This window comes from Peromyscus leucopus, chromosome 23 (genome assembly GCF_004664715.2).
Source record: "Peromyscus leucopus breed LL Stock chromosome 23, UCI_PerLeu_2.1, whole genome shotgun sequence".
Lineage (NCBI taxonomy): Eukaryota > Metazoa > Chordata > Mammalia > Rodentia > Cricetidae > Peromyscus > Peromyscus leucopus.
In genome coordinates this window covers 26,548,296-26,563,961 of record NC_051082.1, presented here as the reverse complement: position 1 = coordinate 26,563,961, position 15,666 = coordinate 26,548,296, and the positions used below count along the sequence as shown (strand labels likewise).

The window sequence follows — 15,666 nt, the reverse complement described above, 5'->3', positions numbered from 1 at the left end:
CAACCCGTCCATCTGTCTATTCATCTACTGTCTGTACATCCACCAACCACTAATGTAACACATCATCCATCCATTCACAAAGCCATGTATCACCAGCCCATGCACCCGCTAGTTCATTCATCAATCTACCCAACCATATGTGTGGGGATCCACTCACCAGCCCAACTACTCACCAGCCCATTTTACTTTACATTCCCTTACCCACATACGCAGGCGCCATTGTCTACCATGATCTTTCCATTTACTGCTGCACATGTCTCTCTCTGCTCTCATTCACTCACTCCCTGGGCAACCATTTATTGAATGATACTGTGTGTGTGGACACCACTAGGTACAGAGAATGCAGTGGCGACCAAAACAGCCCTTCCAGCAAGAAGCTGTCTGTTCAGTGGAGGAGAGAGACATCTCACAATCAACTACAAAAGCACGTGAAAAGTCCAATGATAGGAGAAAGGACACTGTGGTAGTTAGGCTTAACTGTCAACATGACACAACCCAGGACCACCTGGGAAGAGTCTCAGGGAGGAACGGCCAACATGGGGTTGACCTATGGGCATGTCTGTTGGGGATGATCTTAATTAAGTCAGGTGATATGGGAAGACCACTGTGGGTGGCACCATTCCCTAGGCAGAGGATCCTGAACTGGGTCAGAGTAAAGAAATGGAGCTGAACTAAGTAAGCGAGTGAGCATGCATGCAGTCACTGTTCTCTGCTCTTGACTGTAGATGTGGTGTGACTGAAGTTCCTGCCTTGACTTCCCCACACTGATGAACTGTAACCTGAAGTTGCTAGCTGAAAGAAACTCCTCTTCTCCCCCTAACTTGCTTTTTCTCGGGGTATTTTAACAGTGACAGGAATGAAACCAGAACAGATACCTAACGGTGACAGGGAAATGACTTCTGAACTGGGCACAGGAGTTCTTGACACAAGATACCAACTCACAGTTGCCTAAACATACACACACACTCCCATCCTGCTTCCATGCACACATTCCTGTCCATCTGGCTTGCCCTTCACCAGCCCATTCACTAAGACCCAGAATGTTGGGCAGGCATGGTGGTGTACGCCTTTTATCACTGCACTCAAGAGGCAGAGGCAGGCCCTTTAGGGCCCTGACACCAACCCTGTCTCAAAACCAAAACCAAAACCCAAACACAAGAAAACCCTCCTCTGGACTGTGCCCTGCTCTGCGGTTCTTATATCCTCTGTCTTCCTCCACTCTCTTTCTAGAATTTACTCCATTTAGTTCTGCTTTGTAGGGGCTTCTTCTCTGCTGGCCGCGTTCTCCCAAGATCTCTTCCTGGCTGGCTTAGAGAAAGTCTAGCTACCTCCTGGCCCCAGGCAGAGCCAGAGACAGCTCTCAGATGCCCTGGGCAGGCTGTGCAGAACAGGATACGCTCACCTGTAGGCGGGTAGTCCCTGAGAGAGGGGTCATCCCTGAGGAGGAGGACAAGGAGGCTGGAGATGGCATCTCTGGGCCCAGGATCCCACTGCTGAAGAGGGAGTCGGCCATGGGGCCAACGCTGGGGGGCTCCAGGAAGTTTGAAGATGTGGGCGTCTGCGGGGGGCGGTAATTGGTGAAGAAATCTGTAATTGGGACACACAGAGGAGCAAACGATATTAAGGACTCAGGATAGGCCTTTGATGCAGTCCCCACGCTGGGCAGAGGTGGAAGGCTTCCACGAGAGACGCTGAACGGTTTCTGTCACACTCAAGCGAAGCTGCACTAGAGACGGGTCGGACGTCCCGGGACAGATGGTGGGGTCTGGGAGTGAGCGAGCAGGGACCCCAGGAAGCTGCCCACCCACGGAGCCCCACTCTTGGCTCGCTTCCCCTCCCCGTGTCTGCTCCTCTTTTTTAGCACTGTTGGCATTCTAGAAAGAAGGGGTCACAGAGAGGTTCTGGGAAGGAAAAAGGTGGGGTACAAGGGAGTTGCCTCTGCATCGGAGATGAATCAAGGGTGAGCAGGTTCACGAGGTCAGTGGGTCGGGAGTAGGTTAGGCTTGCTGAAAGATCAGTAAGTTGAGGCTGATAGAACAAAGCCTAGGCTGACATTTGGGGGACAGAGTGGGCTGAGTCGGGGTGTGAGTGATCGGGAGCCAGGAAGCCTGAAAAGCTCATGGGAGAGGCGGGCAAGGCAGCCAGATTGTTTAGGGGTGTGGGTTGTGTAAGTTCTGGGCTATTCTGGTTTTGGGAAGCAGGCTGCTCATGGCCTAACCACATCCCGGGCTGGGGCGACACCCGCCTACCCTCTCCCTTCCGGGCACCTTTCTCTGACCCTGACCAGCATGTGCTCTGTGCCCAAGGCCTCCTGGGCCATTCAGAACAGACACCACCATGGTAGCTCCTCACAGGCTTTGGTGGGCTGTGTCCCCCTCCCCCCCACCCACTTCCCCTCCAGAATCCTAAGCCAGGAAGGCTGGTCAGACCTTCTGACATAAGCCACCTCTCGAGACCAAGTGAGTTAGAGAAGGTCATAAGGTCAGGGAGTGCATGTCTCTATGGTGTATGTATGTCTATATGGTATGCATATTTGTGTGTATATGTCTACGTGGTATGTGTATTTGGGTATATAAGCATGTTGGGAGTGTATATGGGAGCGTAACATGTATATGTATGTGCATATGTGTATATGTCTGAGAGCTTATGTATATATATGTGAATGTGTGCATGTATGTGTATATGTATACACACCTGTATATGCTGTGTACATGTGTATATGCATATGTGTATACATGTAGACCTCTATATTTGTATGGTGTGTGTATATGTATGTATGTTGCCATGTGTGTACATGTGTGTATACTTATGTGTTTGTCCATGTGTATGAGCATGCATGTGTGGTAGTTTTATATATATGTATGTGTGTGTGCATAAGTGCCTACATATGTGTATGAATGTGTGTTGTGCATGGCATGTGTGTATACATGTGTGTGTTTGTCTCAGTTGATTCTGCCTGGTCAGAAAAACCAAACAGGTTCTGAGTATCAGTATGCAGTGACATGAAGCACCTGTCTATCTCTCTGGATGTCTGTCCCTAGTGTGTGATGGATGACATGCCTGCCATGCCCACATCTCTCCCAGTATCAGAAGTAGTCTCACGCAGTCCTGTGCCCCGGCTCTGTACAAAAGGATCTGGGGAGGGACTAGAAACTGGTCACCAGAGGCCCACCCCTCTCTCCCAAGGACCATGGCCCTTGTTAGTAGGCTACCTGAAGCCCAAGATTAGAGACTAGTCCTGAGGTAAACCCATCATGCCAAAGCGGCCGCTACCCCTTTACTTTGAGTTTTTCACACCTGTTCCGGGAGGCCTCCAGAGAACCTCTTCCCCCTCCCGACCTCCCATCAATCCCCAGTCCTTCCCTGGCCTGGTCCCCACACTGACCAGCCACTCTCTGTCCCGGCGCCTGCCCTTCCCCAGCCCCCGGCCTCTGTAGAATTCTGCGCCTTCAACAGGGTTTCCAGAAGGACAGAATGGACCCCGGGGTGGCTCCTGGCTCTCCCCGAGCATGGCCACTTTCGGAGGGTCACTGTAGCCACCTGCTCCGGGAGAGCCATGCTTGCCCCAGTCAGCTCCCACCTGGCATTGACTGACAAGTTACTGCAAACTCCAACCCATCTGCACTTTGCCCAGAGCCTGGGTGGGCACAGCCGAGCTCCTACCTGTGGTAGGGGTCTGTGGGACAAGACGGGGCTGCTGTCCTTGGGGGCAGATCTGCTTCCAGGGCACAGCCATCAACACTTCTGCCCCTGGCAGAACCCACCCTCCCAGGGCTAAGGCGGAGGTGGGGGTGGGGGAGGGGAGGTTCCTCATTCCCTAGTACCCGCCCCATTGGCCTCACCCCTTGAATGACAGGCCCAGGACCCTATAGGGAAGGAGCTGGGAAGGGGGCCATGTCACTGAATGAAGCTTCTCTCTCAGAGACTGTCTCTTCAAGTTTGGGTGAGACAGGTTCAGCCCTGATATCCTCCTGACCCCCAGCATGGCTTTTAAAGGCCCCTAAATGCATGCCTGTGAGGAGTAGTGAGCTGGAAATACACTCAGGGCCAGGCTGTGTTGGCGCACGCCTTTAATACCAGTGCTCGGGAGGCAGAGGCAGGCGGATCTCTGAGTTCTACAGAGCAAGTTCCAGAACAAGCACCAAAACCACACAGAGAAACCCTGTCTCAAAAAACAAACAAACAAAAATGAAAGGAAGAAAGACAGTCAGGGAAGACAGCCCTTTGGGGAAGGAAGACCCCAGGGGAAAACAGGAAGCAAGTTGTATCAGGCATTGTGGAATCCAGGCACTCAGGAGACTGAGACAGAAGGATCATGAGTTCAAGGCCATCCTGGGCTACATAGTGAAACTATCTCAAGTAAGTGTGTGTGTGTGTGTGTGGGGGGGGGTGATGTGTGGAGAGAAAGAGGGAGAGAACACATTGTGGACATGGTAATCCACTTTTAGGCCTCTAATGCCAGTGTGGGAGGTAGAGGCAGCAAGATCAGAGTTCAGGGTAGCCTTGGCTATACAGCAAGTTTGAGGCCAGCCTGGACTGTATAAGACCCACATCCTAGTTAACTTTAACCATCAACTTGATGGTTTCCTAGAGGAACCGGAGAAGGGGATGTCATTGGGTGGGGGGCTGCTTAGATCGGGCTGCCTGTCGTCCTGATTGTTAATTGACAGAGGAAGAAGCTAAGTGTGCTGGTTCATATTAGGTCGACTGGGCATCGAGTAGAGGAAGGGAGCGGGGAGTTAGCTCAGTGGTAGAGCGCTTGCCTAGCAAGCGTAAGGCCCTGGGTTCGGACCTCAGCTCCGGAAAAATATAAATAAATAAATAAACAAGCAAATAAATAAATAAGTAGAGGAAGAAGGAGCCCAAACTGAGAAAACGCCTCCCCAAGATCAGGCTGTAGGCAAGCCTTCAGGGCATTTTATTATTTAGTGATCCACAGGGGAGGGCCCAGCCCATGTGGGTGGAGCCACCCCTGGGCAGGTGACCCAAGTTTCTATGAGAAAACAGGTTGAGCAAGCCACGAAGAACAAGCGCTAAGCCGCTCTACCCCCTCGGCCTCTGCATCAGCTCCTGCCTCCAGGTTCCTGCCCTGACTTCCTTCCGATGGACTGAGTCGCTGTGGTCATGGTGTTTCAGCACAGTAACAGCACTCCCAACGAAGACACTCAGCAAGCCGCACTCCTCGTTCCGCCATGGTCCCCCGCTTGAGTTCCTGCCCTGCCCTCCCTCAGTGATGGACTGTGACCTGGGAGCGGAGACAGCCCCTTTCCTTCCCTAAGCTGCTTTTTGTCAGAGCACCTGTCAGAGCAACAGAAAGAAAACTAGGACTTGTGTGGGGGTCTGAAGGAAAATGGCCCCCATAGGTTCATAGGGAGTGGCATTATTGGAGGTGTGGCCTCGTCGGAGGAGGTGTGGCCTCAGAGTGGGTGTGGCCTTGTTGGAGTAGGTGTGGCCTCGGAGTGGGTGTGGTCCTATTGGAGGAGGTGTGGCTTCGTTGGGTGGGTGTGGCCTTGTTGGAGTGGGTGTGGTCTTATTGGAGGAGGTGTGGCCTCGTTGGAGTGGGTGTGGCCTCGTTGGAGTAGGTGTGGTCTGGTTGAAGGAAGTGTGTCCCTGGAAGCCGGCTTTGAGGTTTCAGTCGTTTAAGCCAGGCCCAGTGTCTCTCTCTTCCTGCTGCCTGGGGATCCAGATGTAGAACGCTCAGCCACCTCTCCAGCACCATGTCTGCCTGCACGCCACCATGTCCCACCATGATGACAATGGACTAAACCTCTGAACTGTAAGTGAGCCACCCCAATGAAATGTTCTCCTTTATAAGAGTTGCCATGGTGTCTCTTCACAGCAATGAAACCCTGACTGAGACACCCTGTCTCATAAGAAGAAGAGGTTTGTCCCCATGGGCTCATACTGACATGGACAGGGTATCTGGAAACACTTGGACACACCAGCAACTCAGTAGCCTGGGAGAAGAGAGGAATCTGAGAAACTTGCCACTTTGCAAAATGCTTCAGGAGATTTGGTGCTTCAAAGATGGATGTAGTGGCGAATGCCTTTGATCTCAGCACTCAGGAGGCAAAGGTGGGCAAATCTCTCTAAGTTCGAGACCAGTCTACATAGTGAGTTCCACGACAGCCAGGGCTACACTGAGAAACCCTGTCTCAAGAAAACAAAATCAAGCCGGGCGGTGGTGGCACACGCCTTTAATCCCAGCACTCGGGAGGCAGAGCCAGGCGGATCTCTGTGAGTTCGAGGCCAGCCTGGGCTACCAAGTGAGCTCCAGGAAAGGCGCAAAGCTACACAGAGAAACCCTGTCTCGAAAAACCAAAAAAAAAAAAAAAAAAAAGAAAACAAAATCAAAACAAACCCAAAGAGATTTGATGCTTGGAATTCCCTTGTCCGTCACAGTGGCTCATGAAGAACTCAGGATCAAACCCAAGGACTCTCCCATACTAGACTGTATAGGATCTGTGGTAGAGCACCTGCCTAGAATCCCCCAGTGAGGGGCTGGGGGTGTGGCTCAGTGGTAGAGCACATGCCTAGAATCCCCCAGTGAGGGGCTGGGGTGTGGCTCAGTGGTAGAACACCTGCCTAGTAGGTACAAGGTCTTGGGTTCTAATCCTAACACCACACACACACACACACACACACACACACACAAATTACAATACCATTCATCTTCCCACTACAAAAGCCTTATAGTCTCCCAGAATTTTTTTCTTAAACTGGCCCTTTTGGCCCATCCTGCCTCCTGGGGAAGGACCTGTCCCACCTGATATCTCCATGAAGTCATCCAGGCTGGGCTGCAGCGGCGTCAGGTCTGGCTGGATCATGTCAGCATTGCCAACATAAGCTGAAGGGACAAGGGTGAGGTTGGAAGCTGCCGGCATGGGAGATGGCTCAGCCCCTCCCCCCCACACCCCCTTCCTCTCCTCACCGTCTTCTGGGGGCAGCTGAAGGGATGAGGGGCTGGGCTGTGTCATGGTGAAGAGTGTATCGGATATATCCGACAGGAAGCAGTCGAGGTCCAGGAGCTGTCGACCCCCAGGCTCCTCCTCGGAGCCCCCAAGCAGCACGGGCACCACACTGGAGAAGAGCTGTTCGCACCATCGCTCTGGTGGCGGCCACCCACCTTCCACCTGGCAGGATACAGAGCTCACTGCCCTGGTCCTCCACGTTACCCTGCCTGAGGATGACGCGGTCCTCTACCCTGGAGAGAAAGCCTCTCTTAAAGATAACACCTCACTTTTCTTGGGTGGCCTGATTTATGGTCTAAGAAGCCAAGGTCATCCGATTGGCCTCTAACAACTCCCTCGAGGAAGCAGACCAGGATGGCCAGTTGCCTTTTGTCCAAGCACTCAGAGGCAGAGGCAGGAGGATCTCTGTGAGTTCGAGGCCAGCCTGGTCTACAGAGCGAGATCCACGACAGGCACCAAACTCTGTCTCGAGAAACAAAACAAACAAACAAACAAAAAACATACACCATCCCATCTTGCTGGCTTTAAGTTTTTGAGGCAGAGTTTCATGTAGCCCAGGCTAGCCCAGACTCTCTGTGTAGCAGAGGATAGCCTTGAACTCCTGATCTTACTGTCTCTACCTCCTCAGTGGTGGCATGGCTGGTGTGCACCATCAAGCCAAGTTTTAGTTGTTGTTATTTTTGTTCTTGAAGACATAGTCTCCAAGGTAGCCTCCAACTTCCTGAACTGGCCTTCAGTTTGTAATCCTCCTGCCTCAGTCTGGCTTTCTTCTGCTTTCTTCTGTTTGAGACTTCCGTCCTGTGGATGTCTTTCCCTTAGGCCTCCCACCATCTGCTTACTTTTCTCCTTTCTTTTTTGTTTTATTTGCTTTTTTTTAAGACACAGACAGGTAGTTCACTCTGCAGCCCACAACTGGCGTTGGACTCGTAACTTAACTCAGGCTGGCCTGGAACTCGCTACAATCCTCCTGCCTCACAACTGATCTCCCCAAGGAGAAAGTTTCAGTAATCACCCAGTCATAGAGGCCACGCCCATTCCTCTCACACCCAGTTACCACACCCATATCCCGTCGGGGCAGCCAGGCAGACATTTTCGATTCTCCAGTTTCCATCAGCCCAGATGCCCTTCCTTGCTCAAGCCTTCCGTTGCTAGATTTACTGAACACTCACCTGCTTGGGAGCCAGGAGATCCCCTTCCCTGCTGGACTTACGGAGCTACGGGAACACAAAGTTTGGACACTGAATCCCCGGACACAGTGACCACCGGGCCACTCCCCCTCCACCCACAACCACTGGAGTTCATAGTTCCCCGGGGCCCTGCCCCTTCCCACCACCCAGGGAGAGAAGCTGGCCCTGGGGGAGACCCTGTGGCTACCATGCTGGGACTTTATGGGGTGGTTCGAGGGTATGGGTGAGGGTGGGGCCGCGGGGTCCCCTCCAGGGCTCTGCCGGTCCCACTGACCCGCTTCTTGTAGTAGATCCGCCACTTGTGGTATTCACGCATCACCACCTCGATGCGCCGCTTCCAGTAATTCCCCTCCAGGACGACAGCCTGGGGGAGGGCAGGGACCAGGGCTGAGCGCGATGGGTGACACCCTACATCTCTACGGTCTCCCCACATCCCGCCTCACACCCACTCCCCACCGCGGGAGGGAACCGCTGGGTGGACAAGCAGACGGGTGGGCAGCCCATCTGTCTCCAGCTACCTCGGGTTTCCGGTGCTCATCTGCTTCCGACCCCTGCAGAGGGGTCACGAAGCCACACACTGGGCTCTTCCTCCGCTGCACATCTGAGGGAGAGGGCCAGGTCAGAGGCACCCAGACCTCGCATCCTCCACCCTGGGAGACTGGAAGTTGAGTGACACAATCTATAATCCTGCCTGACCCTTTTTTTTTTTTTTTTTTTTTCCTGGAGCTGAGGACCGAACCCAGGGCCTTGTGCTTGCGGCAAGCGCTCTACCACTGAGCTAAATCCCCAAACCCCTGAAGTTGGTCCTTCGCTGGTCTCAAACTCATCGGGCCGCTGAGGATGACCTTGATCTCTTGATCCTTCTGCCTCCACCTCCCAGGTTCACCACCCTGCCAATTCGATGCAGGGCTGGCGAGGGAACACACGGCTTCCTGTGTTCTAGACAAGCATACTATCCACTGAGCCACCTCTCCCCACCCCACCCTCCACCTCCGCTTCTCTTCTCTCTGCACAAGCTCTGCTAGGGAATCACACCCCAACCTCTCACTGGGAGATTCTAGGCACCCTATTGCTGAGCCACACCCCATCCTCAATGGATGGTTCTGAGCAAGTGTACTGAGGAGATACATTATCAGGGTGTAAATTACTTCTATTTTGACATAGATTCTTGCAATTTATTATAGTTTGGGCTAGCCTGGAACCACTATGTCACCTAAGCTGTCAACAAACTCTTTTTTTTTGTTGTTGTTGTTTTGTTTTTTCGAGACAGGGTTTCTCTGTGTAACTCTAGCTGTCCTGGGACTCGCTCTGTAGACCAGGCTGGCCTTGAACTCAGAGATCCACCTGCCTCTGCCTCCCAAGTGCTGGGATTAAAGGAATGTGACACCACCGCCCAGCCTCTCAAACTCTTTTTTAAAAAGAGATTTATTGGGTTTGCAGAGATGGCTCAGTGGTTAAGAGCATTGATTGTTCTTCTAGAGGAACCAGGTTCAATCCCCAGCACCCACATGGCAGCTCACAACTGTCTGTAACTCCAGTCCTAGGAGATATGGTGTCCTCACATAGACACACATGTAGGCAAAACACCATTATACACAAAAATAAATCCTGAAAAGAAAAACAAAAAGATCTACTTGGTTATGTATGTGCTGTCTTCGTGTACATCTGCACACCAGACCCCATCATAGATGGCTGTGAACTGCCATGTGGGTGCTGGGAATTGAACTCAGGACCTCTGGAAGAGTAGCCAGTGCTCTTACCCACTGAGCCATCTCTCCAGACTGCCCTTAACCTCTTGATCCTCCTGCCTTGCTTCAGCCCCTGGCTCTGTTCTGCTCCCCCCAGTTTCCTCTTCTCTTTGTCACTCTAAGAAATGGACATTCTCCTCCTGCTCCAGATTCTGCAGGTGCCACACAAGCCCACACCTCCCACCCCATCTTCAGTCTGGAAACTCAGCATCTTCCCCAAAGGCCCAGCTCCATCCTTCTAGCCCCCCTGCACATCACCCACCTCCTCTGCCAGCCTCAGGAGCTTTCTCCCTGATCGCCTGCCCCCTGACTGCCCCCTGATGATTCCTGAATTCTCTCCCTGATAATATTCCAGAACTTGCAAAAATTCCTTAACAGCTCTCAGCGGTCCAAGTCCGACAGGCTGAGGACCAACCATGCCAATTTAACAGCATCCAAGACAGTTCATTCACCGTCCCCTCCTCTCCATACTTTCCCATGCACCCACTAGTCCGAGTCATTCCTTGCATGGATCTCCCTGACTCCATCCAGCCTCATACTCAGCAGATTATCATTTCTGCTGCTATGGGTCTAAAACACTCCCTAGCTCCCTACAGCCTCCAGGACACCGAACACACCCCTCAGACTCTGTTTGGTTTCCAAATTCCCTCTAACCTGGCTACCCCAGCTTCTCTCTGTCATGTATCCCACCCATAACCTACTCTCTCTTTTATTTGTTCGGCGTATGTGGGGGTTTGGAAGAAAATGGCCCCCATAGAGAGTGGCACTATTAGGAGGCGTGGCTTTGTTGGAGCAGGTGTGGCCTTATAGGAGGAAGTGTGTCACATGGGGATGGGCTTTGAGGTCTCCTATGCTCAAGCTATGCTCAGTGTAGCACACAGTTGCTTCTGCTGCCTGTGGATCTGTATGTAGGACTCTCAGCTCCTTCTCTAGCACCATGTCTGCCTGCACGCCACCATGCCTCCTGCCATGACAATGATGGACTGAACCTCTGAAGCTGTAAGCCAGCCCCAGTGAAATGTCTTCCTTTATAAGAGTTGTTCTGGTCATGGTGTCTCTGCAGCAGCAGAAACCCTGACTAAGACAGTTTATGAAACAGGTCCTTATATATTCCAGGATTGCCTCAAGCTTGTGATCCTCCTGCCGTAGCTTCCTGAGTGCTATTTCATGCCTGAGCCATGCCATTGCTCTTCTCTAGTCTTATTCTACAGGGAACACCTTCCTCCAGCCCTTCCTGAGATTTCCTCCCATTCTACACACTGCCAGCTATTTCTCTTCAGGGTCCATTGATTCAACAGGCTTCCATCACAGACAGTGATGGGATGGCATGACTCAGTGGTAGAGCTCCTGCCTAGAATCCCCCAGTGAGGGGCTGGACTGTGGCTCAGTGGTGAGAACCTGCCTAGAATCCCCCAGTGAGGGGCTGGGGTGTGGCTCAGTGGTAGAGCTCCTGCCTAGAATCCCCCAGTGAGGGGCTGGGGTGTGGCTCAGTGGTAGAGAACCTGCCTAGAATCCCCCAGTGAGGGGCTGGGGTGTGGCTCAGTGGTAGAGCACTTGCCTAGGATCCCCCAGTGAGGGGCTTGGGTGTGGCTCAGTGGTAGAGCCCCTGCCTAGAATCCCCCAGTGAGGGGCTTGGGTGTGGCTCAGCTGTAGAGCCCCTGCCTAGAATCCCCCAGTGAGGGGCTGGGGTGTGGCTCAGTGGTAGAGCACCTGCCTAGAATCCCCCAGTGAGGGGCTGGGGTGTGGCTCAGTGGTAGAGCCCCTGCCTAGAATCCCCCAGTGAGGGGCTGGGGTGTGGCTCAGTGGTAGAGCACCTGTCTAGAATCCCCCAGTGAGGGGCTGGGGTGTGGCTCAGTGGTAGAGCACCTGCCTAGAATCCCCCAGTGAGGGGCTGGGGTGTCATTTGGTGGTAGAGCGCTTGGCTAGTGTATGTAAGGCCCTGGGTTCCAGCCCCGGTATCACAAAGAGGAATAAGGAAGGAAGGAGAGAGAGAGAGAGCGAAACTACAAACTCCAAGCCAACGGGATGGCACATGCCTACTTCAGCACTTGGGAAATGGAGGCAGGAAGGTCAAAACGTCAAGGTTATCCTTTGTGAAGCTGAGTTCAAGTCAGCCTGGGCTATGTGAGATCCAACAGAGGAGGAGCAGAGGAAGATGAGAAGACAAACGGATGGACCCTTGGGTGTGTAGACTACCAGGGTCTTTTGAGCAAGGAAGGCTCTAGAGGATCTCCCTCCAGGCTTCCCAGATGAGGACATGAGCACCAGGAAAGATGAAAGGTTATCTACGAACCACTGGATCCTGTCTGTCTCCTCCCCTGTGCTCTGGACAGGGGGCTGGGCCAGGTTTTCTCTGACACCAATCATATCCTCCGGGCATCTGCTCCACCACCGCGCCTCGCCCCAAGCCCCTCCCTCGGGGGAATCTAGGTTGACGCGGTTTCCTTCCCTGCCATTCACGACCTAACCCTTGGCACCTTTGCCGGGGCCCCATGCTGGGATGAGAGACTCGGGGATAAATCAGCGCTGCTGCTCCGAGCAGCAGAGATAAGGAAAACAAATAAACACGGGATAGATAAGGTAAAGTGGAAAGTCCCTCCTGCCCGGGGAGAGGTGCAAAGTGCCTGGGCAGCTAGCGCTCAGGAGAAACCCGGAGGCTTTCGGAGTGCGGAAGAGGAGTGGTGGACGTGGAAGGAAGGTTGCCGCCGGGATGCAGGGAGCGACCTGCGGAGGGGCTGTAGCGCCCCCTGATGGGTGAGATGAAGATGGCACTTTTGCAGGGGTGGAAGCCAGACTCCCTCCACAGGCCTTTGCCCCCCATTAGGGATTCAACCTAGAACCTCTACCGCTGAGCTACAGCCACAGCTTCACTGCTATTATGATGTTTTAGATTTTTATGACATTTATTTATTTCGTGTGGCGAGGAGGAGGAGCCCATGGGTGCCATGGCACACGTGTGGCGTTCAGAAAAGAACTTTCTGGAGTTGGTTCTCCCCTTCCATCTTCATATGGGTCCAGGGAACCCAATTCAGGTCATCAGTCTCAGTGAAAAACACCTTTATCCACCAAGCCATCTTGCCTGCCCTGCCCTTTTATATATATATATAAAATACCATTTCCCTGTGTAGTCCAGACCGGACTCAACCTGTCATCCTCCTGCCTCAGGCCCCACAGTAGCTGAAATTACAGGCCTACATCATCACAATCACCTTTTAAAAAACTTAAAATGTTTTAAAGGTTTATTTATTTTATTTTACATGTATGGGGGATTCTAGGCAGGGGCTCTACCACTGAGCCACACCCCAGCCCCTCACTGGGGGATTCTAGGCAGGTGCTCTACCACAGAGCCACACCCCAGCCCCTCACTGGGGGATTCTAGGCAGGTGCTCTACCACTGAGCCACACCCCAGCCCCTCACTGGGGGATTCTAGATAGGTGCTCTACCACTGAGCCACACCCCAGCCCCTCACTGGGGGATTCTAGGCAGGTGCTCTACCACTGAGCTACATCTCTAGCTCATATTTACTCTTTCTTTTGAGATATGGCTTCAATAAGTCACACAGGCTGGTTTTGAACTTGAGATCTTCGTTCTTCAGCCTGCAGGGTAGCTGGGGTCTGTATCACTCACTACACCATGTTTTGTTATAAGAGGTTGACGCTATGTTGTCATTATAATCATAATGATGATGAGCAATCCCAGCCTCCCACATCCATGGAGCTCTCCCGAGCTATACACATATGCATAGACATGCCCAATAAATAAGTATTACAAAAAGCATGTCTTTAATGCCAGCCCTTAGGAGGCAGAGGTAGTACACCTCTGTGAGTTTGAGACCAGGCAGGTCTACAGAGCAAGTTTCAGACCAGTCAAGGATGCATAGTGAAATGCATAGTATCAGAAGGAGAAGGGGGGTGTGCTGGAGAGAAGGCTCAGAGTTTAAGAGCACTGGCTGTTCTTCCAGAGGTCCTGAGTTCGATTCCAGCAACTACATGATGGTTCACAACCATCTGTAGTGAGATCTGGTGCCCTCTTCTGGCCTGCAGGGAGACATGCAGGCAGAACACTGTATGTGTAATAAATAAATTTAAAAAAAAAAAAAAAAAAAAAAAAAAGAGGAGGAGGGAGAAAGGAAAGAAAACCAAAGCTCACAGTGGCCAAGTATGGTGGTGCTCCTCTGTACTCCTAGCACTCAGGAGGTGGAGAAAGGAGGAAGATCAGGAGTTCAAGGCCATCCTTAGTTGCTTACATACTAAATTCAAATCTAACTTTGACTATATGAGACCCTGTTTTTAAAAGAAGGAAGGTAGGCAGGGTGGGTTGAGGAGATGGTGCAGTCAGTAAAGTCTCTGGACTGACATTCAATGCCCAGAAATTATGTTTAAAAAAAAAAAAAAAAAAAGAGTTGGGCGGTGGTGGCGCACGCCTTTAGTCCCAGCACTCGGGAGGCAGAGCCGGGCCGATCTCTGTGAGTTCGAGGCCAGCCTAGTCTACAGAGCGAGATCCAGGAAAGGCGCAAAGCTACACAGAGAAACCCTGTCTCAAAAAACCAAAAAAAAAAAAAAAAAAAGAAAAAAAGAAAAGAAAAAAGAAAGAAAGAAAGGAAGGAAGAAAGAAAGCCAGGTGCATGTTTGGCCCCCCAGTGGATCCCTGGGTCTCACTCACTGGCCAGCAAGCCTAACCTCCTTTGTTTAAGGCAATGAGATAGAATAACAACTAAGGTTGACCCTTTGCCTTCATATATACATGTGCACCTGCATACTTGTACACAGAAAGGGAGGGAGGGAGGGAGGGAGGGATGGGAGGGAGGGAGGGAGGGGGATGGGAGGGAGAGGAGGGAATGGGAGGAAGGGGGGAAGGAGGGAGGGATGGAGGGAGGGGAGGGAGGGAAGGAGGAGGGATGGGAGGGAGGGAAAGGATGGGAGGAAGAGGGGTGAAAGGGAGGGAGGGAGGGAGGGGGGAGGGAAGGGAGAGAAGGGGAAGGGAGGGAAGGAGGGGAGGGAAGGAGGAGGGGGAAGGGAGAGGAATGGAGGGAGGGGGGAGGGGGAGGGAGGGAATGGAGGGAGGAGGAAGGAATGGGAGGAAGGGGGTGAAAGGGAGGGAGGGAGGGAGAAGGAGGAGGGAAGAAGGGAGGGAGGAGGAAGGAGGGGGAAGGGAAGTAGGGAGGGGGAGGAGAGGGGAGGAGGAGAGAGGGGGAGGGAGAAGGGAGAGGGATGGAAGGAAAGGGAGTGGGGAGGGAGCAAAGGAAAAGATAAACTAACTTTTGCAGCGCCAACAGTGTGTGTGTGTGTGTGTGTGTGTGTGTGTGTGTGTGTGTGTGGCGCTGCTCATCTAGCCTTAGCATGAAAAGAGAACCGCCCTCCCTGACCCAAAAGCCTTCCCAATTCGCCTAGAATCTGTCAGATAACTCTCAGAGGCCCAGAGAAGCCACACAAAAAGCAGGTATCCTTGATGTGTCTCACTGGGGGGCTCTAGGCAAGTGCTCTCCCGCTGAGCCACACCCCCAGTCCTTGGGGAGGGGGGTTGTCCAGTGCAGGTGGCGGCGGACAGAGGACGCTGTTGGGCTAAAAGGGAGACTCTGAAAACTCTGACTGGGAAAATGCCTGACACCCGCACATCTTTTTCAGGTAGGATTTCTTTTTTTTGGTTCCAAGTTTTTACTCTGATGACGCTTGCACATACATACCTGGGCCTTCATACACTAGTTAGCTTTTTTATGTTTTGTTTTTTAAATCTTATTTTTTCCTTTTCCTTTTTCTTTA

The 15,666-nt window shown here is 52.4% G+C and overlaps 1 protein-coding gene across 6 annotated transcripts in view; it reads right to left on the bottom strand.

The window, feature by feature from the left end:
• The window catches only part of Mlxipl (MLX interacting protein like), a 48,457-nt gene that overhangs the window by 7,017 nt on the left and 25,774 nt on the right, over positions 1–15,666 (bottom strand). For all 6 annotated transcript variants that reach the window (XM_028860664.2, XM_028860665.2, XM_028860659.2 and 3 more), the window contains exons 3-8: positions 8,677–8,759; positions 8,433–8,522; positions 8,141–8,185; positions 6,932–7,133; positions 6,767–6,847; positions 1,403–1,587 (exon numbers count right to left, since the gene is read on the bottom strand). In XM_028860664.2, the coding sequence (XP_028716497.1) occupies positions 1,403–1,587; positions 6,767–6,847; positions 6,932–7,133; positions 8,141–8,185; positions 8,433–8,474 (555 nt within the window). In that variant the 5' untranslated portion in view covers positions 8,475–8,522; positions 8,677–8,759. The remainder of the gene's footprint in view (positions 1–1,402; positions 1,588–6,766; positions 6,848–6,931; positions 7,134–8,140; positions 8,186–8,432; positions 8,523–8,676; positions 8,760–15,666) is intronic.